The following is a 27,300-nucleotide window of genomic DNA, read 5'->3' as shown; positions in this document are numbered from 1 at the left end:
GCCCCTTCTCTTCTGTCTTCTCCCACCATGTCAACATTCCTCTGTCCTCCAGTTCAAACTAGATAATCTCCTCTAAATCAGTGGCAGATAGAACTAGAACCTTAACTGTGGAGGGAATAAGACCAGAAACTGAGACCTTGGCCTCACAGACCAATGCAGAGCACTAACCTTTCTCCTGTTCACAATTTTGTTAGGACTTTTCTGGAGACAGGTGGGGGGTCACTCAAGCTTCACGTGGCTAGAACTGTATTGCTGTGTCTTATGCAGGATGGAGGAGGAGGCAGCCCAGAAGAACATGGCTTTGAAAAAGATCCGGGAGCTGGAATCTCAGATCACTGAACTGCAGGAAGACCTGGAGTCTGAGCGGGCAGCTAGGAACAAAGCAGAAAAACAGAAGCGGGATCTGGGAGAGGAGCTGGAGGCACTGAAAACCGAGCTAGAGGATACGCTAGATTCAACTGCTGCACAGCAGGAACTCAGGTAACTGCAATACTCAAAAACAGTGGTGCTTGGTGAGGTAAACCAGGTGCTAGCATCCTCACCATGGGAGGAGAAGACTGAGTACTTCAGCAGCTGCAGAGACTTAGAGAGGCTAGAGTGAAATGTCTGGATAAGACTGCAGTCTCTCACAAGATTTGTGAAAGCTGATATTTTCATAGAATCATAGAATATCAGGGTTGGAAGGGACCCCAGAAGGTCATCTAGTCCAACCCCCTGCTCGAAGCAGGACCAATTCCCAGTTAAATCATCCCAGCCAGGGCTTTGTCAAGCCTGACCTTAAAAACGTCTAAGGAAGGAGATTCTACCACCTCCCTAGGTAACGCATTCCAGTGTTTCACCACCCTCTTAGTGAAAAAGTTTTTCCTAATATCCAATCTAAACCTCCCCCATTGCAACTTGAGACCATTACTCCTCGTTCTGTCATCTGCTACCATTGAGAACAGTCTAGAGCCATCCTCTTTGGAACCCCCTTTCAGGTAGTTGAAAGCAGCTATCAAATCCCCCCTCATTCTTCTCTTCTGCAGACTAAACAATCCCAGCTCCCTCAGCCTCTCCTCATAAGTCATGTGCTCTAGACCCCTAATCATTTTTGTTGCCCTTCGCTGGACTCTCTCCAGTTTATCCACATCCTTCTTGTAGTGTGGGGCCCAAAACTGGACACAGTACTCCAGATGAGGCCTCACCAGTGTCGAATAGAGGGGAACGATCACGTCCCTCGATCTGCTCGCTATGCCCCTACTTATACATCCCAAAATGCCATTGGCCTTCTTGGCAACAAGGGCACACTGTTGACTCATATCTAGCTTCTCGTCCACTGTCACCCCTAGGTCCTTTTCCGCAGAACTGCTGCCTAGCCATTCGGTCCCTAGTCTGTAGCGGTGCATTGGATTCTTCCATCCTAAGTGTAGGACCCTGCACTTATCCTTATTGAACCTCATCAGATTTCTTTTGGCCCAATCCTCCAATTTGTCTAGGTCCTTCTGTATCCTATCCCTCCCCTCCAGCGTATCTACCACTCCTCCCAGTTTAGTATCATCCGCAAATTTGCTGAGAGTGCAATCCACACCATCCTCCAGATCATTTATGAAGATATTGAACAAAACCGGCCCCAGGACCGACCCCTGGGGCACTCCACTTGACACCGGCTGCCAACTAGACATGGAGCCATTGATCACTACCCGTTGAGCCCGACAATCTAGCCAGCTTTCTACCCACCTTATAGTGCATTCATCCAGCCCATACTTCCTTAACTTGCTGACAAGAATACTGTGGGAGACCGTGTCAAAAGCTTTGTTAAAGTCAAGAAACAATACATCCACTGCTTTCCCTTCATCCACAGAACCAGTAATCTCATCATAAAAGGCGATTAGATTAGTCAGGCATGACCTTCCCTTGGTGAATCCATGCTGACTGTTCCTGATCACTTTCCTCTCATGTAAGTGCTTCAGGATTGATTCTTTGAGGACCTGCTCCATGATTTTTCCAGGGACTGAGGTGAGGCTGACTGGCCTGTAGTTCCCAGGATCATCCTCCTTCCCTTTTTTAAAGATTGGCACTACATTAGCCTTTTTCCAGTCATCCGGGACTTCCCCCGTTCGCCACGAGTTTTCAAAGATAATGGCCAAGGGCTCTGCAATCACAGCCGCCAATTCCTTCAGCACTCTTGGATGCAACTCGTCCGGCCCCATGGACTTGTGCACGTCCAGCTTTTCTAAATAGTCCCTAACCACCTCTATCTCCACAGAGGGCTGGCCATCTCTTCCCCATTTTGTGATGCCCAGCGCAGCAGTCTGGGAGCTGACCTTGTTAGTGAAAACAGAGGCAAAAAAAGCATTGAGTACATTAGCTTTTTCCACATCCTCTGTCACTAGGTTGCCTCCCTCATTCAGTAAGGGGCCCGCACTTTCCTTGGCTTTCTTCTTGTTGCCAACATACCTGAAGAAACCCTTCTTGTTACTCTTGACATCTCTTGCTAGCTGCAGCTCCAGGTGCGATTTGGCCCTCCTGATATCTTTCCTACATGCCCGAGCAATATTTTTATACTCTTCCCTGGTCATATGTCCAACCTTCCACTTCTTGTAAGCTTTTTTATGTTTAAGATCCGCTAGGATTTCACCGTTAAGCCAAGCTGGTCGCCTGCCATGTTTACTATTCTTTCGACTCATCGGGATGGTTTGTCCCTGTAACCTCAACAGGGATTCCTTGAAATACAGCCAGCTCTCCTGGACTCCCTTCCCCTTCATGTTAGTCCCCCAGGGGATCCTGGCCATCTGTTCCCTGAGGGAGTCGAAGTCTGCTTTCCTGAAGTCCAGGGTCCGTATCCTGCTGCTTACCTTTCTTCCCTGCGTCAGGATCCTGAACTCAACCAACTCATGGTCACTGCCTCCCAGATTCCCATCCACTTTTGCTTCCCCCACTAATTCTACCCGGTTTGTGAGCAGCAGGTCAAGAAAAGCGCCCCCCCTAGTTGGCTCCCCTAGCACTTGCGCCAGGAAATTGTCCCCTACGCTTTCCAAAAACTTCCTGGATTGTCTATGCACCGCTGTATTGCTCTCCCAGCAGATATCAGGAAAATTAAAGTCACCCATGAGAATCAGGGCATGCGATCTAGTAGCTTCCGTGAGTTGCCGGAAGAAAGCCTCATCCACCTCATCTCCCTGGTCCGGTGGTCTATAGCAGACTCCCACCACTACATCACTCTTGTTGCACACACTTCTAAACTTAATCCAGAGACACTCAGGTTTTTCCACAGTTTCGTACCGGAGCTCTGAGCAGTCATACTGCTCCCTTACATACAGTGCTACTCCCCCACCTTTTCTGCCCTGCCTGTCCTTCCTGAACAGTTTATAACCATCTATGACTGTACTCCAGTCATGTGAGTTATCCCACCAAGTCTGTTATTCCAATCACGTCATAGTTCCTTGACATCACCAGGACCTCCAGTTCTCCCTGCTTGTTTCCAAGGCTTTGTGCATTTGTATATAAGCACTTGAGATAACCTGTTGATTGCCCCTCATTCCCAGTATGAGGCAGGAGCCCTCCCCTCACAGATATTCCTGCCTGTGCTTCCTCCCGGTATCCCGCTTTCCCACTTACCTCAGGGCTTTGGTCTCCTTCCCCCGGTGAACCTAGTTTAAAGCCCTCCTCACTAGGTTAGCCAGCCTGCTGGCAAAGATGCTCTTCCCTCTCTTCGTAAGATGGAGCCCGTCTCTGCCCAGCACTCCTCCTTCATGGAACACCATCCCATGGTCAAAGAATCCAAAGCCTTCTCTCCGACACCACCTGCGTAGCCATTCGTTGACTTCCACGATTTGACGGTCCCTACCCAGGCTTATAACCTATTTCCTGCAGCCAATGGGCAAAATAGACTCTCCATGCTTTGTTCTGAGCTTAGATTCACAAAATTTAAAGGTGGGTAAGGCTGGACTCTGATAACTCAAGGATTGTTTTATCTTTCCATATCTTGAGTCTCTTAACCAGTACCTGGTCATCTCTGTCAAAGATGCCAAGCTACAGGAGAATGCATGTTCCTTGGTCTTGTCCATTAAAAACGTCTGTGGTTTTTGCAGGTCAAAACGGGAACAGGAAGTGACTCTTCTGAAGAAGACCCTAGATGATGAAGCAAAGACCCATGAGGCACAAATCCAGGAGATAAGGCAGAAACATTCACAGGCATTGGAGGAGCTGGCAGAGCAGCTGGAACAAACCAAGCGGGTATGTAAGAGAACGGGAGTCATAGTGCCGCGTCAGACAATCTCTCTGGAACAGTAGCTGGTGTACAACAGGGGCCAATATTTAAAGCTTCAGAGGACTACGGAAATACACCTGGTCAGTTATAGAATGGTAACTAATTTGTCTCCTGTTTTTTCTCTCACCCCCCTCTTGCTGGTACCCTTCACCCCCAGTAGATCAGCATATACCCTGAAGCATTATAGTTACCCTTAATATGTTGCACTCAGTGCTCCCTCCCTCCCCCAATATAACTGTACTGTACAGCTGTGACACTCTCTAGTTCCTTTCACTGATGGTACTTGCTGATCTCTGGTCCCTGCTCTTACTGTGGTAATCTGAACGACAAGACTGTCCTCAGTTTTAGCTTCTCCCCATGACTGTTACTACTTTGAGTAGGTAAATGTCTGCAGCTTTTCAGTGACTGGGTGCTGAATTCTAACTATGGGATCTGCTTATTTGAGAAAGCAGACAGGGCCTAACTGTGAAACACTTACTATTTGTTGGCTATCAGAATAAACACCTCAGTGAAACTAAAGTCCACTACATCTAAAATTTGCTTTTTCTCCTTCAGGTGAAAACAAATCTTGAGAAGGCAAAGCAGTCTCTGGAGAGTGAGCGTGCTGAGCTGTCCAATGAGGTGAAGGTGCTTCTGCAAGGCAAAGGGGACTCTGAAAACAAGCGAAAGAAAGTAGAGGCCCAGCTCCAAGAAGTACAGGTGAAATTTACAGATGGTGAGAGAGTGCGGATGGAGCTGGCCGAGAAAGTCACCAAACTCCAGGTAAGGGTCCGTGAGTTTTCCTTCGCTCCTGTGTCTGCACAGAACTGGGGGCAGGTAGGAGGCTAGTGGAACTTCTGTCTGTATGGGGCAGTGGGTTGCCACATCTGCTTTTCCTAGCTGATGGCCAGATAGTAAATATGTCCTACAGGAGCCATACCTCCTCCTGGGCTGTGCAAACTCCACAACTATTGGAAGGAGGGTTACAAGGAGCAGACGTACACCCACTTGGGGTGAAGTGACCCAATAATTGAATCATCATTTCTGAGGGTTTGAAAAATCTGGATTCTTCAAGTGCTTCCTCATGTCCTTCCATATTAGGTGTGTGTGCTTGCCACATGCACCAATGCTGGAAGTTTTTCCCTCAGCAATATCCGTAAGGGACTGGCTCTGGCACCCTCTGGAGTGGTGCCTGCATGGCACTGTATAAGGAGCACCGTCAGCTCCCCACCACCCTCTGTTCCTTCTTGCTGCCGGTGATGGTGCTGGAACATCTGCTGCTTTGGCTAGTGTTTCATTCTCTGTTCTTGCAAACTTTGAAAACCTGTAATATAGTTATATATAGTTACCCTTAGTAGTAGTTCTCGAACTCTTCATTAGTTCCGAACGGGACTCAGCTGGGGGATCAGGCATGCCCCAGTGTCTAGGCTTTAAGCCCTGTGATCACTGCAAACAGCCTGTGCCCGTCAGTGATCCACATGCCAGCTGCCTAAGGTGCTTAGGCGAAGGGCACATAAGTGACAAGTGCCGTATCTGCGAGTCCTTCAAACCTAGGATGAAGAAAGAGTGCAATATCCATCTAAGAGTGTGCCTAATGGAGTCGTCACTCACTCTGGCACTGGAGCAGCGGTCCAACTCTGCACTGAGCACCGTGGCCTCCGTGCGCAGGGCTATGCCAGCCCTGTCCATGAACTGGCACCAGCCTCCCTGCACGGCTCCGGTCAAGAAGCTGAAAAAGACTGAGGGGAAGATCCCCTACCTCCTGTAAGGGAAAGGAGAGGGCTGGGGGGGAACCAAGACCTGTGTCGGGCAGCTCAATGTCTCCTTCGGGAAGTCAGGCCCCAGCTCAAGTCAAGCGGTGCAGCCCATTCCATCCTTCGCCTGTAACTCCGGATGACGGTGTAGGCCCCATCCAGTGTCGGGTGCTGTCAATACCTGAAGCCTTTCAAGCAGCTCAGGAGATCCTTAGACTCCCAGTGGCACCCTCACTGGCTCTGGCGGTACCCTGCTCTTGGGGAAAACCCGCGTTGGAACTTTTGCATGTATCCCCATCTCAGCAGTATCGAGCATCGAGAGGGACTTTGCTCCAGCATTCACCTGTGTGGAGCCCTCTTTGGTCCCTGCATCAGGGGCACCAATCAAGGGACTCGAGGCGTACTTTGCTGGTAGATTGGCACAGACCCTCTGAGGCAAACGCCACCCAGCAAGAACTCTGGGACCGGCCCCATCCGTCTTCAGGGGCCTGGTACTGATCAGACACCAGAGAATGCCAATCACCAGGCTGTCATCGCCCATCTCCAAAAGGAAGGTTGCCCTAATCAGGACAATCCTCCTGGCAACCGGCCCATAGTAGCTCCTGGTCCCATTCGATGTCCCGGTACCGGTTGAGTAGCTTGAGGCATGGATTGCCGGGTATCCAGCACAGATCTGCTGAATGCCATTGGTCCCCAAGAGCATGACCAAGACAGTCTCACTCAGACAGATAGACTTCGGGATGCAGCGACTGGCACCAGTCGGACGAGAGCCACCGCTCAGCCTGATCCTGGTCACCCAGTACCAACTGCTCCTCTGGTAGCTCCGGTATGGAGCGAGGTTCCCTGACTGTGGGACAAGCCCCAGTACCAGCGGTGCTGACGACATTATCTGCATCGAAACCTGTCCCATGGCCCCAAGCACAGTGGCCGGCACCATGGTACCTGTGGAACCCTGGGGGTTCACCCAACCTTCCCAGGCTGGCCGATCAGTGTCTGGAGCCTCAGAGGCCAGCAGCCTCAGTATCCCGTCCCCCTCAGGTGCTGGAGACTTCGGGGGATAAGACCCCGCACGTCCAGGAGGACCCAGAGGAGCAAGCTGCTGGACCACCAATGGACGTGGATGTTCCCGTGGCACCGGCATCATCCTAGTCGTCGGACGAAGCTATCATGGGGTCCCCTCACCCAGTTCCTCAGGATGACGCCAAGGCGCACCAGAAACTTTTGAAGAGTTGCTTCTAGCTTCAGGCAGAGAAATTGGAGGAGCCCTCTGACTCTGACGTCCTCTGTTCCTCAGCTTCTACCCTTCATGAAGGAGTTTCCAAGATCACTAATGCCCTGTGGCAGACTCCCTCTTCTCTGGCTCCTATCTCTGAAAGGGCCGAACGCAAGTACTTCATGCCAACCAAAGGGCATGAGTACTTATACTCCGACCCAGCCCCTAGTTCCCTTGTGGTTGAGGCGGTTAACCACAAGTTAGAGGCAGGGACAACCCAGGGCCACCCCCAAAAGTAGACTCCAGGAGGCTGGATCTTTTCGGGCGTAAGGTTATTCATCTTCCAGCCTTCAGCTGAGAGTAGCTAACCACCAAGCCCTCCTTGGCCGGTATGACTTCATGTGGCAAGCCAGGGCCAAGTTTGAAGGGTCGCTCCCTGCGGCTTCCAAGAAGCAGTTCCGAGCGATCCTCAACAAGGGCATGACTGCAGCCAGGGTGGCCCTCCAGGCGGCGTCAGACACTGGTGATGCTCCTGCCTGCACCATGGCATCCGCTATCTCCATGTGGTGAGCCTCATGGCTGCTCCTCTGAGTTGTTCACTGCGGCCCAGCAGTCATTGCAGGACCTGCCCTTGAACAAACGGGCCCTATTTGCGGAGCAAACAGACGGCAAATTGTATGGCCTCAAGGACTCCCACACCACCTTGAAGACCCTGGGTCTCTACGTCCCAGCCTTGGCACATAAGTGTTTCAAACCCAGCAGCAGCCGCAGGGCCAGTGGAGCCAGCCTTGGCAGGAGCAGCCCCATAAACGAGCCAACGGCTACAAGCGCCATCCAAGCCACCCGCCTCCATCCTCTGCCCAGGAAACTTTTTTGCCAGACAAGACGTTATATGCATATACAGTAAAAGTTTTAAACAATTGAATATTGTACTCACCAAAGATGATTGTGAAGCTTGGTTGAGGTGGTGGGGTAAGAGGGTAGGCTATTTCCCAGCGAATGCCTTGCTGCTAAATGATGAACTAGCACTCGGCTGAGCCCTCAAGGGTTAACATGTTGTTAATGTAGCCTCATGCTCTACAAGGCAGCACCGAGGGAGGAAACACAATAGACATAGGGCAGTGGCTGCAAACACTTCCCTGTGGAAACTGAACATGATGATGAGCTCACCACTCCCTCCTCCGGACAGCCCATGCATGGCTGCACAGGCGCTGACTTTCCAAAGTGCCGGGGTGCATGTGTGTCTGTGTGTGTGACTGACAGATGCATATTGCCCCTTTAAGTATGCTGCCCTTTGAAGTAGATCAGCAAGTTCAGACGCAGCAGCTTCCAGCAAGCTCCCTCTGTCCTGAGACCTGTTTCTGAGCCTTGTCGTGTTTCCCCTCCTCCCCCCCCCCCCCGTGGAGATGGGATACAGGAGCGGGGGGAGGGGGGACCCCCTGACATCAGCACCGCTCTCGTCCTCCTTCTCCTGTGTGTCGTGTCCTGTTGTGAGTCTGTCCGTACCCCCGCCCCAGCCACGCAGCAAGCAGGAGGCTTCTGGGAGCAGCTCCAAGGCTTAGGTCAGGAGCAGCACACGGCAGTGGGGGGAGGGACACCTGAACTGTGGCAATTGATAGCCTGCTGGGTGGCAGCCCAGCCCCACACCTGCTTACAGGGAACTGAGAGGAGGGCTGCTGGCCAACCCTGGTTCCAAGCCCCCATGAGGATGGGCTGCTCTTCCAGAGAATCCTGCAAGCAGTGGACAAAGCATGTGGCCAAACAACGTTATAAGGGAGATCATTGCACAACTTTAAACGAGCTTGTTCTCTAATAGATCAGCGACGTGACAACGTTAACCAGGACGATGTTAAGTGAGGAGTTACTGTACTTACCTCACTGCTGCGGTGGACCGACCGCAGAAGTCCTTGAAGGGGTTCCATTCGACAATCCTTCATACTCTATCGAATTGGTGTAAGACGCCTCGGACCTTGGCTGGGGGGCACATATCTGCATCCTCCAGACTGAGGATGCGCTTCCTGGATGAAGCGTGCTTGCACATAAATGTCGGAGAGCTCCAAGCATTCTGGTGTGGCGTGCGGAGGACTGTTTGGGCAAGGTGGTAAGAGTCCTGACAGACAACACAGCCTTGATGATCCGCATCAACAGGCAAGGGGAAGCATGCTCGTTGGCTCTGTCAGGAGGCGCTCCGTCTATGGGACTTCTGAATCAGCAATGAGATCCACCTGGAAGCTTGGCACCTTCCTGGTGTCAGGAATACGCTGGCAGACCAGCTCACCAGGAACTTCTCACCACGAGTGGTCGCTCAATCCAGAGGTAGACTGCATGATCTTCCAAAGGTGGGGAATTCCCCAAGTGGACCTGTTCACTACCAGACAGAACAGGAAATGCCACTGGTTTTGCTCTCGGCAAGGTCTGAGCAAAGGCTCCCTCTCCGATGCCTTCCTCCTGTCGTGGTCAGGGAGCCTGATGTATGCACTCCCTCAGATTCCATTCATCAGCAGGGCCCTGGCAAAGGTCAAGAGCGACAAGGTGCCGGTCGTCATGATCGCCCAGACATGGCCTCACTAGTACTGGTTCAGCACACTCATGAAACTGTCAGCGGCCTCTCTGGCCCCTGCCCAACCGACCGGACCTGCTGTCACAGGACCACGGTCGACTCCTACACCTCAACCTCAGGTCCCTCCACCTGTTGGACAGTGAAGGGGTGTCCAACAGGTCCTCCTGGAAAGCAGGAAGCTCTCAACTAGACTGATTTAACTGGCCAAGTGGATGAGGTTTTCCTGCTGGGCATCTGAATGGGGCATCTCTCCCTCGCATTCCTCCATACAGGCTGTCCTGGACTACCTGCTCCATTTGAGGAACCAGGGCCTGGCACACTCTTCCATTAGAGTGCCTCTCGCAGCCATCTCCACTTTTTACCCACCGATCCAAGGACAGTGTTTTCCCATGACATGACGGTCAGATTACTGAGGGGGCTCGAGAGAGACTTCCCACAGGTACAGGCCCCTGTCCCACAGTGGGATCTTAACTTGGTCCTCTCTAGGCCCACCAGCCCGCCCTTTGAGCTGCTGGGTTCCTGCTCCCTTTCCCACCTGTCATGGAAGGTCACGTTCCTGGTGGCAGTGATGTCAGCGAGATGGATCTCTGAAATTAAAGCCTTGACCTCAAAAGCTCCATACACAGTCTTCTACAAAGACATGGTTCAGCTGCGGCCCCCCCTGGCCTTCCTGCCGAAGGTGGTCTCCACCTTCCATATGAATCAGGACATCTTCCTCCCGGTTTTTTGTCCCAAACCGCACGAGACCAGTGAAGAGAGGCATCTTCATGCCCTAGACATTCGGAGGGCCTTGGCTTTCTATTTAGAACGTACCAAGCCTTTCCATAAATTGACTCAACTCTTCATTGCTACAGCCGATAGGATGAAGGGTCAGCCGGTTCCATCTCAGAGGGTTTCCAATTGGATTACCTCGTGCATAAGCACCTGCTACAACCTGGCGGAGGTTCCGCCGCCCCCGATTGTTGGAGCCCACTCAACGAGAGTGCAGGCATCTTCAGCCTTCCTGGTGCACATTTCTATCCACGACATCTGTAGAGCTGTAATTTGGTCCTCTGTTCACACGTTTACCACTCCTCATGCCATCACTCAGCAGGCCAGGGACGGCGCTGGATTCGGCAGAGCTGTGTTGCAATCCACATGTCTGTGAACTCCTACCCGCCTCCAGGGGTACTGCTTTGGAGTCACCTAATATGGAATGGACATGAGCAAGCACTCGAAAAGACAGTTACCTTTTCTGTAACTGGTGTTCTTCGAGAGGTTGCTCGTGTCTGTTCCATGACCGGCCCTCCTTCCCCACTGTTGGAGTTTCCGGCAGGAAGGAACTGAGGGTGGGGGGAGCCAGCGGCGCCCCCTGTACCGCGCCATGTGGGCACCAGAGCCAGTCCCGTATGGACACTGAGCGAAAAATATTCGGTGCATGTGGTGAGTGCACACACCTCATATGGAACGGACACGAGCAACACATCTCAAAACACCAGTTATGGAAAAGGTAACTGTTTTGTGTCTCCATGTTAATCCCACTCCTAACATGAAGCTTTTTTACGCTGGGGTTCCATTACTTACGGGCTCTGAATGTGGGCGTCGTGGGGGTGGTGTCACAACTCCCTTTCTATGTGGCTAATTAGGAGAGGGCGGGCCCAAAAAGTTTATAATATGGGGGTATATTATGAGAGAGGTGGAAAATGACTACTTAAACTACTGCTGCTGACTCCATAAGGGAGGGGTAAACCTTTTCCCTCCCTCCCACTCAGTGGACACTGCCTCATGGTGCCTTCATCATGTAGGGATACCTAGTGAAAATATGAGTGCAGTGGGTGGAAGGCATACTGTGATCCAGGAAAGAGCAGAGACATGGTGCTGTGGAACTGGCATCTCTAGTCTTGGGGCAGGTGGGTGTAAGAAAGCAAAATATCAACAGTTCCTTTCTGTAACCTTGAGTAATTGTGTAAAATCTCCCATGGGCTGCAGCAGAATGGATAGCCAGTGCAGGCCTTCACAGATGGGGAGATTTGAATTGAGGTTCCATTAGTGTTGTCTTCAAGGATTCCATCCTTAGCGCTCTTACAAACACATCCTGTTTGCAGCGAAGAAGGTGGTTTTTTCGCAAGTCAAAAGCTGCACATCTACTCCTAGTTTGTTTGTTTTGTGGTTCCATTTGATAACTGGCATGCTTTAACTTCTCTTGCAGGTCGAGCTGGACAACATCACAGGCCTTCTGAATCAGTCTGACAGCAAGTCAATCAAATTAGCGAAAGACTTCTCTGCTCTGGAGTCACAGCTTCAGGATACCCAGGTGAGGTGTGGGAGTTGCAGCATCCTTATGTACTGTATTCATCATACTTGCCACAGTAGTAGAGCACAGAGCAGATCTCGGCACTAAATACCCATGGACTTCTGCTCATCAGGTGTTTCTGGCTGATGTGATATGCTGAGTGGGTCCCCTCAGAAATTATCCCTCTGTCCTCTACCTGCTCCATCAGTAGATGGAACAAACTTAACTTCCCTTACCCCAGGATTAGAACCATTCCCATCACTTTTCCACTTGAGTGCTGTGTGCTGCCAATGCAATGTTCTCACTTTAACATCAGTTGTGGTCTTGGTGCATACTTCGTTTTTCAATTACTTTCCATTTGTAGTTTCCTGTGAACTCCATAGTGACTGGCACAAAGTAGCCTTATTTGGTAGTGAAGATAAAAGTAATACATCAAACACACTTGAATGTTTCAGAAAATCTTACTCTGTTTAGATGGGCTTGGATATAAGTGCCATTTTAAGTATATGGGCCTGCAGCCAAAGGGTTGAGTTCTGGGGATACCCTACAGAATGATGAAGGTGGTCAGACTGGATCCAGTATTCATCTGGCAGAGTAAACAGTGTGTAGATGAAATATAACTATACTAAACTGGAAGGCACTGAACAACAGGGAGGATGCATCATAATCCAGAAAGGATTAATTGGGAAGGGGCAAATTAGAAAATAGTCTTAGTACTTGTTGCTTCTGGCCTTAAACTATAAATTCTTCACAACAGGGATTCTCTTATTTGTACAGCACCTTGCACAATGGTCCCAATCTTGCTTGTGACTTAGGTGCTACTATAATACAGATAGCTTATCCAAAGTTACTGTTGAAAAGGTTGATAGTGGACCTCTGATTAGAACAGAATGTATGGCAGCAAAAGGCCAGTGTAGTTTGGGGCTTTGTATGCAGACGCAGCATATCTCTATCACCTCCCTGTTCTGTGATATGCTTCTGATGCAGCCATGCTTAGACTATTGCATTCGGCTATGGGCATCTCTTTACCAGAAAGATTGACCAATTAAAGACTGCTCAGAAGAGTAACTGATTAAGGGGCTGGATGGGATCTCTTATGCAGAACTTGCCTAAGTGGGGAGTGTGATGAGCCTACAAATTTGGGGGTGTAAATGCCAAGGAGAGGAGAAGAATTATTTAGTGGTCCATGATCTGATGACATTGAGGGGAAAAGCTTAGGTTGAATATTTGGGGGCTGGCTGTAAGACCCGTCAGTTTTTGAAATAAGTTCCATCTGTTGTTGACACCTGTGTTCTTGGAACACTTAAAAGTAAAGTAGACCCAATATTAATACACCACAGAACAATTGTGCATTGGCAGGGAGATTGAAGAGATCAGTATCTTTAGGTCAACTAGTCCAAGTAGTGGCAGCATGATTTCGTCAATGTGGGTACTGCCCTAGGACAGTTTGTAGATCACAATCACTTCTCTGAGCAGGCGTGTGAAAGGCACTAGCTGCTTAAGAGTGAATTAACATAGTTAACCTGTTCTGATTTTCAGTATTAAAGTCCATCATGAAACGGGGATGGCAGAATACAGCTAACTGCCAGCATGAACTGTTGAAGGCGTTGAAAAGCTTTGTGTGCTGTTTGCAGAGAACCCTGGGGAAAGGATTATGGGATGGCTGAGCCGGGAGGCAGATGCTAGCACTTGTGCATCTCAGCTGTACATAGTAAAAGAGTGCCCTTCAATGTTTTAGAGTAGGACTGGAAATAGGAGTTCTCCCTGGCTGTACACTGACTTGCTGAATGACATTAAGCAGTTATTTAAACCCTGTTGTTTTCTCTTTGAAAGTAGGATTCTTCAACTGAATCTCCTGAGTTGACGTCTGTGTTGGGTGGTTGGGGCTTGCAAAGTTCCTTGGCTTCCTTAAATGAAAGGCTCTACATTTCAATGTCTTTGCTGTGTAGGAGCTTCTGCAGGAGGAGACTCGCCAGAAGCTGAGCCTCAGCACCAAACTGAAGAAGGTGGAGGATGAGAAGAACAGCTTCAAAGAGCAGCTGGAGGAAGAAGAGGAGGCAAAGAGGAACCTGGAGAAACAGATCTCTGCCCTTCAGCTGCAGGTACAGAACCTGCATCTCCTAGAACAGGGGTCGGCAACCTTTCAGAAGTGGTGTGCCGAGTCTTCATTTATTCACTTTAATTTAAGGTTTCAACGTGCCAGTAATACATTTTAATGTTTTTTAGAAGGTCTGCTCTATAAGTCTATATATTATAACTAAACTATTGTCATATGTAAACAGGGTTTTCAAAATGTTTAAGAAGCTTCATTTAAAATTAAATTTAAAATGCTGATCTTACACTGCTGGCGGGCTCAGCACGTTGCCGGCCTGGGGTTCCATTCACCTAAGCCGGAATCGGGCTGAGCAGGGCCTGCGGCCAGGATCCCGGCTGGCAAGGGGCAGGCAGTCAGAACCCCAGACCGGCAGTGGGCTGAGCGGGGCCAGTGGCTGGGACCCCAGACTGGCAGTGGGCTGAGTGGCTCAGCCTGCTGCCGGTCTCGAGTCCCGGCCCTGTCCATATAGAGTAGGTACCTACCTATTTCCCTGGTTCTAGCCATTCTGCTCCTCTCTGCACTGAGATGAGGGTGGTAGTGTGCTGAGAACAGGGCTGGGGGTGAAGGAGCAGGTTGGGGTGCAGGGTCTGGCCAGGAGCTAGAATGAGGGAGGGGGCTCAGGGTTGGGGCAGGAGGTTTGGGTGTGGAGCGCTTACCTGGGCGCACATGGTGCGAGGGGTATAAGTGGGAACGGGGCGGTGGGGTGGGTGCGTGGGTGCAGGAGCTCCCGTTTGGTGCTCAGGGTGGGGGTGGGGATGTGGGGGGTGCAAGAGTCAGGGCATGGGGTGTGGGGGGCCGGGTATGTGTGGAGGGTGCAGAAGTCAGGGCAGGGGGCTGGAGGAGGGGTCGTGGGGGTGTTCCATCCCCCTGCCCTGAGCGGCTCATGGCAGAGGGCTGGAGGGGATATGCCCTGATTCCACCCCCTTCCCCAAGGTCCCTGCGGCTCCACTTTTCCCTCTCCTCCTCGGGGGCAGGGAGGGAGAGAAGGAGGGGCAGGAACCCTGCATGCTGGGGGAAGAGGCCAGGGGGGGAGGGGGAACCTTGCCTGCCCTGCAAGGAGAGAGCAGTGGGCGGGGAAAAAAGCGGGCCGGGCAGGATTTTTAGTGGCACGCTGCTATCTGCCCGGGTCCAGCAGACAGCAGTGTGCCACTAAAAATTTGCTTGTGTGCCATGTTTGGCATGCGTGCCATAGGTTGCTGACCCCTGTCCTAGAACAAACCTTCATACTGGGGGGCGGGAGGGGAATAATGAGCACAAAGCTGATTCCTAGGAAATCTAGTTCAGATGGAGAATGCTGGTGCAATCTGGATTTGTTAGCAAAGGAAACTATCCTAAGGAAGCAGTGACCTTGCAGGGGTCAGGCAACTGAAACATTTAGTAACGTATCGGAGAGAATCGTCCCTAGAAACACCTCTGTAGCTATTTGAGGAGAAGGGGGACTCTTCATCCCACACACTTCAATTCTAAGGGAATAATTTCTCTCCCCCCCCCCCCGCCCACACTAGAGGTCTCTGTGGTTTGGCTTAATCTCTGTTCTCTTCCCCCCCAGGTAGCAGACACGAAGAAAAAAATGGATGATGGCCTGGGCTGCCTGGAGGCAGTGGAAGAAGCCAAGAAGAAGCTGCAGAAGGACTTGGAGGCCATGAGCCAGCGTTATGAGGAGAAGGCAGCTGCTTATGACAAGTTGGAAAAAACAAAGACCCGGCTGCAGCAAGAATTGGATGACCTCATTGTGGACCTTGATCACCAGCGGCAGATAGTCTCCAACCTGGAGAAGAAGCAGAAGAAGTTTGATCAGGTAGCGTCTATCATGGGATATACAATGGGAGGATCTTCCTTCCCAGTACTGCCTACCACAATGTAGACATCTGTTTAGGGAATGCATATTCCTTTCTGAACCATAATGGGGGTGGGGAGGAGGAAGCGGGCACTGGTAGAAATTCATGTTCCTTGCATGTGAATTCTAGTGTCACCTATTGTCCAGGGGGACTGAAATTTTGAGCCTCATCTAACTTGTATAAGTGTTTGGGAGCAGACCCAGGTCATGGGCAATTTGCAGCTGTCTCTTTTTGGACTTGCATATAAGTAGTGACTGTGACTACTATAGAAGTCTATAGTCAGTAGGGTTCTAGTCCCAGCCCTGCCAGTCAACTTGGGAGCCAAATGCTTGGCTCTCAAGACCCATGTTCTCTGCATTGCCCTTTCCACCCAAATCTGAGACTGTCTGGAACGGCACTTAGAGATAAGCCTAGCTCAGGAAACCTCATAGCAGTCGTTCTCTCTTCCTTCAGCTGTTGGCAGAGGAGAAGAACATCTCCGCCAAGTATGCAGAGGAGAGGGACCGAGCTGAGGCAGAAGCCCGCGAGAAGGAGACCAAATCCCTGTCCATGGCCAGAGCCCTGGAAGAAGCCATGGAGCAGAAGGCAGAGCTGGAGCGGCTCAATAAGCAGTTCCGCACAGAGATGGAGGACCTGATGAGTTCCAAGGATGATGTTGGCAAGAGTGTAAATATACAGTTAAAACATCTACCTGTCAGTGTGTCACCTGCATGCCAGCCTGTTAAGCAGATTCATTGAGAAACTTGCAATATAGGAGCATCTGTAAAGGAATGCAACTGGGAAAACATGCTGTGGGTTTAGGAGTAGGAATAGATTGTTTTGTTTTTATTGGGGGTGAGTGAAAGGCAGGAAGGAGAGATTAAAGGCGCAAGCTGGGCATTGGCTAAGTGAAACCCACTACCCATTGTGGAGAGACGAGAGGGTGCCAGGTGAGCCTGGCATTTGAAATATAGGGAGCCAGCCAGAGAATGGGAGACTGACCCAGATTTGAAGGTGCTAAAGATTCGTGCTAAAGCAGGGGGAGGCTTGAAGGGGAGTTTGAAGCACTTCCACATCTCTGGCAACATGACACGAGGGTGTTTCATGCTGCAGTGAGATCAGGACTGGCCTAACACATGCTTCTCCTTTAAATTTTCCCAGCATGCCTGATCAGAAGGAACAGGAACAGGAACATGCAATAGAATCATAGAATATCAGGGTTGGAAGGGACCTCAGGAGATCATCTAGTCCAACCCCCTGCTAAAAGCAGGACCAATCCCCAGTTTTTGCCCCAGATCCCTAAATGGCCCCCTCAAGGATTGAACTCACAACGCTAGGTTTAGCAGGCCAATGCTCAAACCACTGAGCTATCCCTCCCCCCGAGCTGAGGTCAAGGTTCAGATTAAAGGCTCTCAAGTATGCGAGCAACTTTCTTTAGCCTTAATAAGGGGGCATCATGGTGCTAGTACAAGGAAACTGAGGGTGATGTGGCAGGAAGGGCAGCAGGGTCTTTGCATCGTTTCCTCAGTGAGCTGCTGCCCTATTGATGCATCTGGATGCCTCTCTGCTCTTGGGGTGGGTGAAGTTGGTGGCTGTGTTATTTGGGTGATCTGATGTGTGTGTTCATGCTACAGGTTCATGAGCTGGAGAAATCTAAGCGAGCTCTGGAGCAGCAGGTGGAGGAGATGAAGACCCAGCTGGAAGAGTTAGAGGATGAGTTGCAGGCCACAGAGGATGCCAAGCTGCGGCTGGAAGTGAACCAGCAAGCCATGAAGGCACAGTTCGAGCGTGACCTCCAGGGCCGGGATGAGCAGAATGAGGAGAAGAGGAAACAATTGATCAGACAGGTCAGCATCACTCCACAAATCCTGGAAGTTGTCTGCTCAAAGGGAACTGCTTCTCCATCTGCCCTAGGACAGCTGGACACTGCCTTTCCAGATCTAGCCAGTGCCATTCCAGGAATTCCTGTTATCATTGGGAGGCATTGCTAGTGCTACAAATCACTCCCTGGCATGTGCCCCTCATGTACCATTGTCACAGCACTTGCACTGTCTGTCAATCCAAGAAACCAGAATAGTGCTTTATTGCTGAGGGAACACTGGCTTAACTCTCTCTCCCTTGTTTCCTTCCATCCCCACCAGGAGAGGGAATGACCTCTGGTTATCTTTTTGTGGGAGATGAAAGGTTCACGCTGGCTTGTTTGGTTTCCATTGATGCCTTGTTTGTCCTACCAGGTACGAGAGATGGAGGTGGAGCTGGAAGATGAGAGGAAGCAGCGCTCCATGGCTGTGGCTGCCAGAAAGAAGTTGGAGATGGACCTGAAGGATCTGGAAGTCCAGATAGACTCTGCCAACAAGAATCGTGATGAAGCCATCAAACAGCTCCGCAAACTGCAGGTGAGGGATTTCAGTCCTGTGCCTGCTGCCTATGTGGGGGGCATGGGGTGGAGACTTGTCAGATTCATGCATTTTCATCACCCAAGCGGTGTGGCACAGCATTAGAAGCTTGATGTATGCAACAGTTCAGTTGGAAAGGTTCAGCAGCAATTCAGATGTCTCTCTAACCCCAATCTGTGTCAGTCCATTAATTTGTTCCCCTATTGGTGTTGCAAAACCAGAGCAAATTTTCTTTACTTTGTACCACTGCTTGTGTAATGTAATGGGAGGAATGAAGGATGTTCTCTGAAGTCTCCGTTTTGTTATCTCTGCAGGCCCAAATGAAGGATTATATGCGGGAGCTGGATGATGCACGCACCTCCAGAGAAGAGATTTTGGTCCAAGCCAAAGAGAATGAGAAAAAGATGAAGAACATGGAGGCTGAGATGATGCAAATGCAGGAGGTAATGGAGCCTGCATTCAGGCAGGAGGACCTGTTCACTTTCTTTAGCCAAGGAGTAGGCCGCTGTGCGGCTCCAGAAGCCATCTCTGAGCACAGCAGTAACCCCCACAGTACTAGGCTCAGTTTCCTCCACATGCTTGGCCCTTTCTTCTTAGTTGAATAAGAGTGACTCAAACACAGGGAGTCCATGTGGAAGTACAGAACACTAGTCCTCTTACTTGTTGGAATCCGCTCACTACTAGTAGCTGTTTGTCCTCTGAGCTGCATTAATTGCTAATTTCACATTGCATCACTGACAGTCTCATTTTCATTCCAGGAACTTGCAGCTGCTGAACGTGCCAAGCGCCAGGCCCAGCAAGAGAGGGATGAGTTGGCTGATGAGATAGCCAACAGCAGTGGCAAAGGGTGAGTAATAGCTCCCTTTGCTGGGGAGGAGAAGCTGATTTGGGGAGGTGCCCTACATAAGCATATACTCTAGCCTGTATTGTAATAGTCTGTTAGATGCTTACTGTTTTGTAAGGCTATAACTGGTAAGTTTTCTCTAGGGAGTGCACTGCATCACCACCGCCCAGAGACTTAATTCTTATTGTCCTCATTAGAGCCCTGGCCTTGGAGGAAAAGCGACGCCTAGAGGCCCGGATAGCTCAGCTGGAGGAGGAGTTAGAGGAGGAGCAGAGCAACACAGAGATGGTCAACGACCGGCTCAAGAAAGCAAACCTTCAGGTACCTGCTCAGTCTTCCCACCAGCTGGCTCTGGAAACTCCCAAACTGAGTTCTGGATGAACTTCCTCCCGTCTTCCAAACAGTACAGATTCCCAAAGTGCTTTACACAGCAGTGTCTGTGCACTGCTGTAGATAAAATGGGATAGTCGTTCAGTGCTCACTGATGGCTCATACTGACCCTGGGATGTTAAAACCTCTTTGTAAGAGAAGGAAAGTAGCTGGGAGTGTCCCCCAAACTCTTAGAGTCCTGTCCAGTCACCTTTTGTAATAAGGGGTGACTGATTGTTCCCTATCAACATTAAATATTTTGCTTCTTATCCATCTCTGTAATATATTGGAACAGTCCCACTCTATAGAAAATCACTTTTCACTGCATGCTCCAAAATAATTAACCTTACCAAGTGCATCAGTCCATTGTAGTGTCTTTAAATCAGACCTTAATCTGAATATTCTTAGCATATATTTGATTGTAAGCTTTTTGGGGCAGGGACTCTCTTGTTCTGTTTGTACAGTGTCTAGCACAATGGGGCCCTGGTCCATGACTAGGACTCCTGGTTGCTACTGCAATACAAATGATACATATTGTCCACCTCACCTAGAGGGTTAAAATAACCTGCCTGATTTCAAAAGTGAGTGAGATTAGTAGTTTCGCTAGAGACAGATCTGCAGGTTCATTCCTAAATGGGAGCGGGGAGAGAGGCACACCGGTGAGAAGGGAGAACATGACTGGTCATAGGAAGAAGGGAGATGACAAGGGAGTGGATGCTAGGCCATGCTCAGAACCTAAAAAGGAGGAGCAGTTGAGCTGGCCATTACACAGTTACTGTGGGAAGAGGGCAGCCACACTTCCCTGGTCAGCTTCCAGTACATGTGGAGGGGGCAAAGAAGTGGGGGGAGGAAGTGGGGGTACAGAAGCCAAATCCTAGAATTCTGAAGCACTTAGAGGAGAGGAAAGTGATCAGGAACAGTCAGCATGGATTCACCAAGGGCAAGTCATGCCTGACTAATCTAATTGCCTTCTATGACGAGAACTGGCTCTGTAGATGAAGGGAAAGCGGTGGACGTGTTGTTCCTTGACTTTAGCAAAGCTTTTGACACGGTCTCCCACAGTATTCTTGCCAGCAAGTTAAAGAAGTATGGGCTGGATGAATGGACTATAAGGTGGATAGAAAGCTGGGTAGTTATCAATGGCTCCATGTCTAGTTGGCAGCCGGTATCAAGTGGAGTGCCCAAGGGTCGGTCCTGGGGCCGGTTTTGTTCAATATCTTCATAAATGATCTGGAGGATGGTGTGGATTGCACCCTCAGCAAGTTTGCAGATGACACTAAACTGGGAGGAGAGGTAGATATGCTGGAGGGCAGGGATAGGATACAGAGGGACCTAGACAAATTGGAGGATTGGACCAAAAGAAATCTGATGAGGTTCAACAAGGACAAGTGCAGAGTCCTGCACTTGGGACAGAAGAATCCCATGCACCGCTACAGACTAGGGACTGAATGGCTTGGCAGCAGTTCTGCAGAAAAGGACCTAGGGGTTACAGTGGATGAGAAGCTGGATATGAGTCAACAGTGTGCCCTGGTTGCCAAGAAGGCCAATGGCATTTTGTATAAGTGTATGTATAAGTAGGGGCATAGCGAGCAGATCGAGGGACGTGATCGTTCCCCTCTATTCGACATTGGTGAGGCCTCATCTGGAGTACTGTGTCCAGTTTTGGGCCCCACACTACAAGAAGGATGTGGAAAAATTGGAAAGCATCCAGCGGAGGGCAACAAAAATGATTAGGGGACTGGAACACATGAGTTATGAGGAGAGGCTGAGGGAACTGGGGATGTTTAGTCTACGGAAGAGAAGAATGAGGGGGGATTTGATAGCTGCTTTCAACTACCTGAAAGGGGGTTCCAAAGAGGATGGCTCTAGACTGTTCTCAGTGGTAGCAGATGACAGAACAAGGAGTAATGGTCTCAAGTTGCAGTGGGGGAGATTTAGGTTGGATATTAGGAAAAACTTTTTCACTAGGAGGGTGGTGAAACACTGGAATGGGTTACCTAGGGAGGTGGTGGAATCTCCTTCCTTAGGAGTTTTTAAGGTCAGGCTTGACAAAGCCCTGGCTGGGATGATTTAATTGGGGATCGGCCCTGCTTTGAGCAGGGGGTTGGACTAGATGACTTCCTGAGGTCCCTTCCAACCCTGATATTCTATGATTAATTCTGTCTGGTTCTTGGCCCAGTAGCTAGTGAAAGCTGAATTTTGGTATATCTTTCACTTCAGTGGACTGATGATGTAAAGGAGAGTGTCTGTCTGATCTTCAGAGGCAGTCCCCACTATGCCATGCAGTCAGCACTGACTATGTATCAGGCAGAGGTCTGGGCTGGAAATGGCTTCAGTTTCTGTTACTGTTCCCTTGAAAACAAAATGTCTCCAGGCTGCTCCTGGGTAGCTGAAATGTGAGTCTGTCCTCAGCATGTGGCTCTGGCACTTGATTTCTGGCAGACCTTTCTTATGGGGGCAGCTGGATGCTACATTGCAGGGCAGACCATCACTGCCATGGCACATGGCCAAGTTTGGCTAGCAAAACCAGCCCCAGAGAAGGGGACCTAGCAAACTTAACTCTCAATCCGTTCAGCCCTGGGCGTTTCTTGGATGAAAACTTGAGCAAACCAAAACAGGCTTCTAGGAGAGTTTGTCCTTTTGTGACCATGGAGAGCGTTGTGCTACATGGTGCAGAGTTAGTCAAGCTTGACTTGTACAACGTAAGCTTTTCTGCTCACGCTGGAGGTCCTTCCTGACAAGCATCCATTGGCGAGTAGAAATAAATCAGTCTTCCAGCCCAGAACCCTCTTGGCATGCTGAGTCTCTTCTCTCCCCAGATCGATCAGATAAATACTGACTTGAATGCCGAGCGCAGCAATGCCCAGAAGAACGAAAATGCTCGCCAGCAGATGGAGCGTCAGAACAAGGAGCTTAAGGCCAAGCTGCAGGAGATGGAGAGTGCAGTGAAGTCCAAGTACAAGGCTTCCATCACTGCCTTGGAGGCAAAGATAGCACAACTGGAAGAGCAGCTGGACTCGGAGACCAAGTAGGTTCTAGCAGAACCTCCTGTCATGTTAAAGGCCACTGGCCCCTCTGATGTACTGGCACAGAGCAAAATCCTACTCTTGAGTGCTGTGTGCCAGCCTCTTGCAATGAGTGCTCCATCTGGTTATCAGGAAAGAGTAGCTCCACTGACCTCCCCCGTTCTCGCAGCAAACACCACTAATTCCTAGCCTACCAAACTTTGCCATTCCAGGAAGTGTAGCTCTAATTCAGTGACCCCTTAGCGTCCCCCTCAAACTCTGGCAAAGAGGTCAAACTGACTAGCTAGTGCCCCCTGGGCATCTCCAGGAAACCTGACTTCTGTCCCTTTTGCTTTGCTGACATCCTGAGTGGAGCGCTTGTCTCCTTTCATTCCCCTGAGGTGCTATGACTAGTGAAGTCTTGTTCCTAACCCACATACATGAGTACTTTCTGTCGGGGATGGTGTCCAGAGGGTCACCAGAGATAATCTGCTACCTGAGCTGACCCTGTGTTTCTGCACAGGGAGCGCCAGGCTGCAGGCAAACAGGTGCGCCGTGCTGAGAAGAAGCTGAAGGATGTCTTGCTGCAGATGGATGATGAGAGACGCAATACTGAGCAGTACAAAGATCAGGTATGCGCAAATTACACAGCGTAGCAGTCTGTGTAGTTTGGCTTGTAGCTGGTGGATTTCTCCTACCTAAAGCCACATCTGCTTCATCAGTTACAGAATAGTGGCATTATTTTCTCTGTAGACTTTCCACTCGCTGTTACACTGAGGATATGGCTGCCCATGGTCTTAGCTCTGTCCCATTTAATGGCTGGTACAGCTGAAAGGGTGATGCTTTAGGAACAGCCTCTCCCCTTGAGTAACTTCTACAGTTGATCTGTGCAGCATAAGTTGGAACGATGTTCTGTAACTGAGTCAGCTCAGCCTGGCATCTTAAAAATCCAAATTCTGTTCCTCCGCTTCAAATCCCAGAGGCAGATTCCTGTGTGGTCTCCTCTGTATGGTGGAAGGAGAGTGGTGGCAGGTGATGCAGGCTGTTGGCCTACTGAGTGAGCCCAAGCTGAAACATCTGACCCTGTTGTATGAAAGAGGCAGCGTGTAGAACACTTCCTGCACTACAAGCTGAAGAGCAAGGAGAAGCAGAAGGAAAAGCTTAAAACTAAAATAAATCCCAAGTCCAGGCATCTAACCTCAGGGAGCAAAGAGTAAGAGTAGGTGCCATTAAGGACTCAGCTTCCTTCTGGTGTAACTCCCTGCTGCAGCGCTCGAGCCCCCACGAAGGGCTAGGAGTGAGCTTTCTGAAAGGCTGACTTCTCCTTTCTGCTCGGCAGGTAGATAAGGCGAACGTGCGCTTGAAGCAGCTGAAGCGCCAGCTTGAGGAAGCAGAAGAAGAGGCCCAGCGAGCCAATGCATCCCGCAGAAAGCTGCAGCGTGAGCTGGAGGATGCCACTGAAACAGCTGATGCAATGAATAGAGAGGTCAGCTCCCTCAAGAGCAAACTCAGGTAAGGGCAATCAATCATGCTTGAGAAATGGGCTCCCATCCCAGCAAGCTTCTGTCCTAGTCAAAAGCAGAGACTTCAGTGACCAGATGTGCATCTTCTCCAAGGAAGCAGTGCGGCCAGGTCCTTCTTTGCACCCCCCCCCCCCCCCCCCCAGAGCATAATGTCTGACAGACGGTAAATGAATTCTGTTGCCTTGATGTGCTGTTCACCCCTCTCTAGGCGTGGGGACCTGCCATTTGTCGTGCCACGCCGGATCGCCAGAAAGGGCACAGGAGAATGCTCCGATGAGGAAGCAGACAGCAAGGCGGATGCTGGCGATGCCAAAGCTACTGAATAAGTCTTCTCATCTGACCCAGGTTACACCTGACGGAGTGACCTACCCACCCCTCCTCCAGTGGTCTTCCTGCAAACCACCTCCTGGGGAACACAGAGCCCATCCAACAAGTGTGTTGTGTATCTGGAGCCATTGGGCAGCTGTGTTCCTCATTTCCTCCTCTTCCCAGCTTCCAAGTTCTCTTTGTATTTAATGCCAAAGAGTTGGGACTCTAAAATCTGACCAGCAGAGTTTCATGATGACATGCACCTGTAGAACTGTCCATGCCATGGCTGCTGGTGAATCTTTACACTTGGAAGGAGAGGGGTTAGGGAAAGATTATTTTATTTTTTTTGCTGTAAATCTACTTTTTCTTCAGATCCTAGTTTATGATAGATGCAGAGAAAGCCCCTTCCTCTACTCTTTTCCCCCACCCCTCCCTCTTTGTTTGCTTTTTGGCAATCATGTTCAGTGACCTCAGACTTCTGCCTCTTTAATCTGCCCACCCAGATGGTTTGGAAGCAGTTTCAGGAATAACGGGGTGCTTTGGCCATGGCAATTCACCCTTTCTTCTTTCTAGAGCCCACAGTCCACAGGCAGGGGTGAAGGAGGGAAGGACCTTTCAGGATCACCCACCTGCGGGACTTGCCAAAGACTTTTTCTTTCTTGTTCTTACTGTCTGGCCAGATCTCGGAAGTGCAATGATGTCCTGGTAGTGTCTCTGCTTCTGTCTGATTGGCTTTTTAGCTAAGGTAGTGTGGACCAGTAGCTGGTGACAGGGACAGAGAAAGCAGAAGAATCTCTGTGTGCTTGTCTGAGAATCTCTTGAGGACCAAATATATTGAATGGTAATGGACAGAATCTAGTGGAATTTAATGGGTGTCGGTGGGAGGGGAGGAGAATCCCTCTTTTATTGACATGTCCAAGCCTCTTGTGTATCTGCTCTGTAACCAGGGGATGGGGTTAGTTATTCTGCACCATTGACTAAGAGTATATTAAAAACCCTTTAATCTGCACAGATATACGTAAAGGGCCTTTGTGTCTCTTGTAATAAGTAATTAAGAAAAAAATAAAGGTCTTTATCACTGCCTTTCTATTGGGACCTTGGTTATATAGAGATGGTCTTTACTTTTCTACATCGTACACTGGTTGCTGGATTTACCTGTATTCTTAACCATATTGTATATGCTGCATTTAGACTTACTTATGAGCAAAGAAAAATAATTAAAAATATGAAGCTCCGATACTGTATGCCTGAAAGCGCTCCAAATTCAGGCACCACGTCCCCATCGCGGTCACACCGGATTTAAAACCTTTTTTTATATAAAAGTGCCTTAGCATGTGCCTCAGCTGTGTCCCCACTACAGTCAGTGATGGTTTACTGGTGCTCCACTGATGTTACCAATAAAGATTATCCATGCGCTGCAATCCGTGTGCTTGTGTTGCTGTTCCACCTTTCCTGAACGCAGTGGAGGAAGCCTGTGGAGCTGCCAAAGGAAGCAGCCCTATGGAATCAAATTGTCGGTCCATCCTGTCAGTATTGCCTCAGGAGCACGTAGGCACCAGACGACTCTTCTTAGCCCACCTTCCTATCAAGTACAAATTGGCATTACGGTACCCCAAGAGACTTCTGGGCTGGGAGCCTTTCTCCAGCAGTGGCCGGAGGAGGACATAACACCTTAACTATGCAAGACTAGATCCAGGTGGGGGAATGTGTGAAATTCTACCTGACCCAACTGGCTCTGTTCATGGCCTGCAGAATGAGGATGTAAGTGCTCTAAATGGTAGAAATGCTACATCCAAGCTTTGAAATAACATATGTATATGTTACCTACCTCCCCACTTCTCCCACAGGGTTGCAGGGTGATAAGAAGGTCAATTCAGCAGAGGAGTAATGGAGAGGGATAGAATAACCTTACTAGTGTGGTGAGTGTGCTCTGTAGAGTCCCCACTTTCCTTTAACTTTCTCTTCCCTCCCCTTCCCGTCCACCCTGCCTCCCAAAGAACCTGTTCCAAACAGCAGTTCCAAAGGAGATACACCTTTACACCCCTTCCCCAAGGAAGGGCTTCAGCACTTGTGGCTACCGTTTTTCTGCTCCCACACCCTTCCAGTTGCCCTGGCTGTTCAGGGATGGATGGATGTGATACAAGAATCTGGAGGATGGGATCAGTGTCTGCTACAACAAGCTGCCTTCTCCTTTTGGGTTGCATTGAATGTTGACTATCTCTGCAGGTTGGGGGGGGGGAGGGGTGTCTTTACTGATGGACATGGTACATCCAGGTGTGCAAAGGAAAAAGCTACCCTACAGCGGGGCACAGGGACAGGAAATAACATCAAAGACGACAGGTCTCCATGCACCTAGGTACTAGGTATGCATGATGTCTGGAGGAGTGACTCTAAAGTCACTGTTAGTACAAGTGGCACTTCAGAATTTTGATCATACTAATCACTGCTGTGTTGTCCTACTAAATGCCAAAGGGTTCAGCCTAGATAAAAAGAAAACCTACAGCTGGATGCTGCTCTTAAGAGGTGGGCTTACACCCTGAACTGAAATGTACAGTGGTGGCTGCAAGATCCAGGGGACATGCCTTATGTTAACCAGCAGATGGCGTTTTGAAATTGCCAGCTGCTGCTGCAAAGAGGGGGAAGTGGGTGACCAAAGTGTGGTTAGAACAAACAGGAGGGAGGAAGCAACTGTAGCTCAGTGGAGCACAGGAGACTAAAGCCCAAGGGCAGGAGGGGGGATTCTTGCTGACACAAGTGATGAAAAGTAGGGGGTTGATCCTCCTGGAAAGAGCAGAGGCAACCACTGGAAGAGGCGATAGGTCTAAAGCAGGGGCGGGCAAATTTTTGGCCTGAGGGCCACATCGGGTTTCCAAAATTGTATGGAGGGCTGGTTAGGGGAGGCTGTGCCTCCCCAA

The 27,300-nt window shown here is 49.9% G+C and overlaps 1 protein-coding gene across 2 annotated transcripts in view; it reads left to right on the top strand.

The window, feature by feature from the left end:
- MYH9 (myosin heavy chain 9) overlaps positions 1 to 25,799 on the top strand; it is a 98,662-nt gene extending 72,863 nt beyond the window's left edge. For both annotated transcript variants that reach the window (XM_074941511.1, XM_074941510.1), the window contains 16 exons: positions 268 to 480; positions 4,071 to 4,215; positions 4,805 to 5,011; positions 11,944 to 12,048; positions 13,977 to 14,129; positions 15,672 to 15,920; positions 16,414 to 16,626; positions 17,574 to 17,786; positions 18,174 to 18,335; positions 18,650 to 18,778; positions 19,094 to 19,182; positions 19,377 to 19,500; positions 22,368 to 22,576; positions 23,077 to 23,185; positions 23,893 to 24,065; positions 24,285 to 25,799. In XM_074941511.1, the coding sequence (XP_074797612.1) occupies positions 268 to 480; positions 4,071 to 4,215; positions 4,805 to 5,011; positions 11,944 to 12,048; positions 13,977 to 14,129; positions 15,672 to 15,920; positions 16,414 to 16,626; positions 17,574 to 17,786; positions 18,174 to 18,335; positions 18,650 to 18,778; positions 19,094 to 19,182; positions 19,377 to 19,500; positions 22,368 to 22,576; positions 23,077 to 23,185; positions 23,893 to 24,065; positions 24,285 to 24,402 (2,611 nt within the window). In that variant the 3' untranslated portion in view covers positions 24,403 to 25,799. The remainder of the gene's footprint in view (positions 1 to 267; positions 481 to 4,070; positions 4,216 to 4,804; positions 5,012 to 11,943; positions 12,049 to 13,976; positions 14,130 to 15,671; positions 15,921 to 16,413; positions 16,627 to 17,573; positions 17,787 to 18,173; positions 18,336 to 18,649; positions 18,779 to 19,093; positions 19,183 to 19,376; positions 19,501 to 22,367; positions 22,577 to 23,076; positions 23,186 to 23,892; positions 24,066 to 24,284) is intronic.
- Positions 25,800 to 27,300: the final 1,501 nt, after the last annotated feature.

This window comes from Natator depressus, chromosome 1, assembly GCF_965152275.1.
Source record: "Natator depressus isolate rNatDep1 chromosome 1, rNatDep2.hap1, whole genome shotgun sequence".
Classification (NCBI taxonomy): domain Eukaryota; kingdom Metazoa; phylum Chordata; order Testudines; family Cheloniidae; genus Natator; species Natator depressus.
The sequence above is the reverse complement of the archived record's forward strand: the minus strand, read 5'-3'. Positions and strand labels throughout refer to the sequence as shown.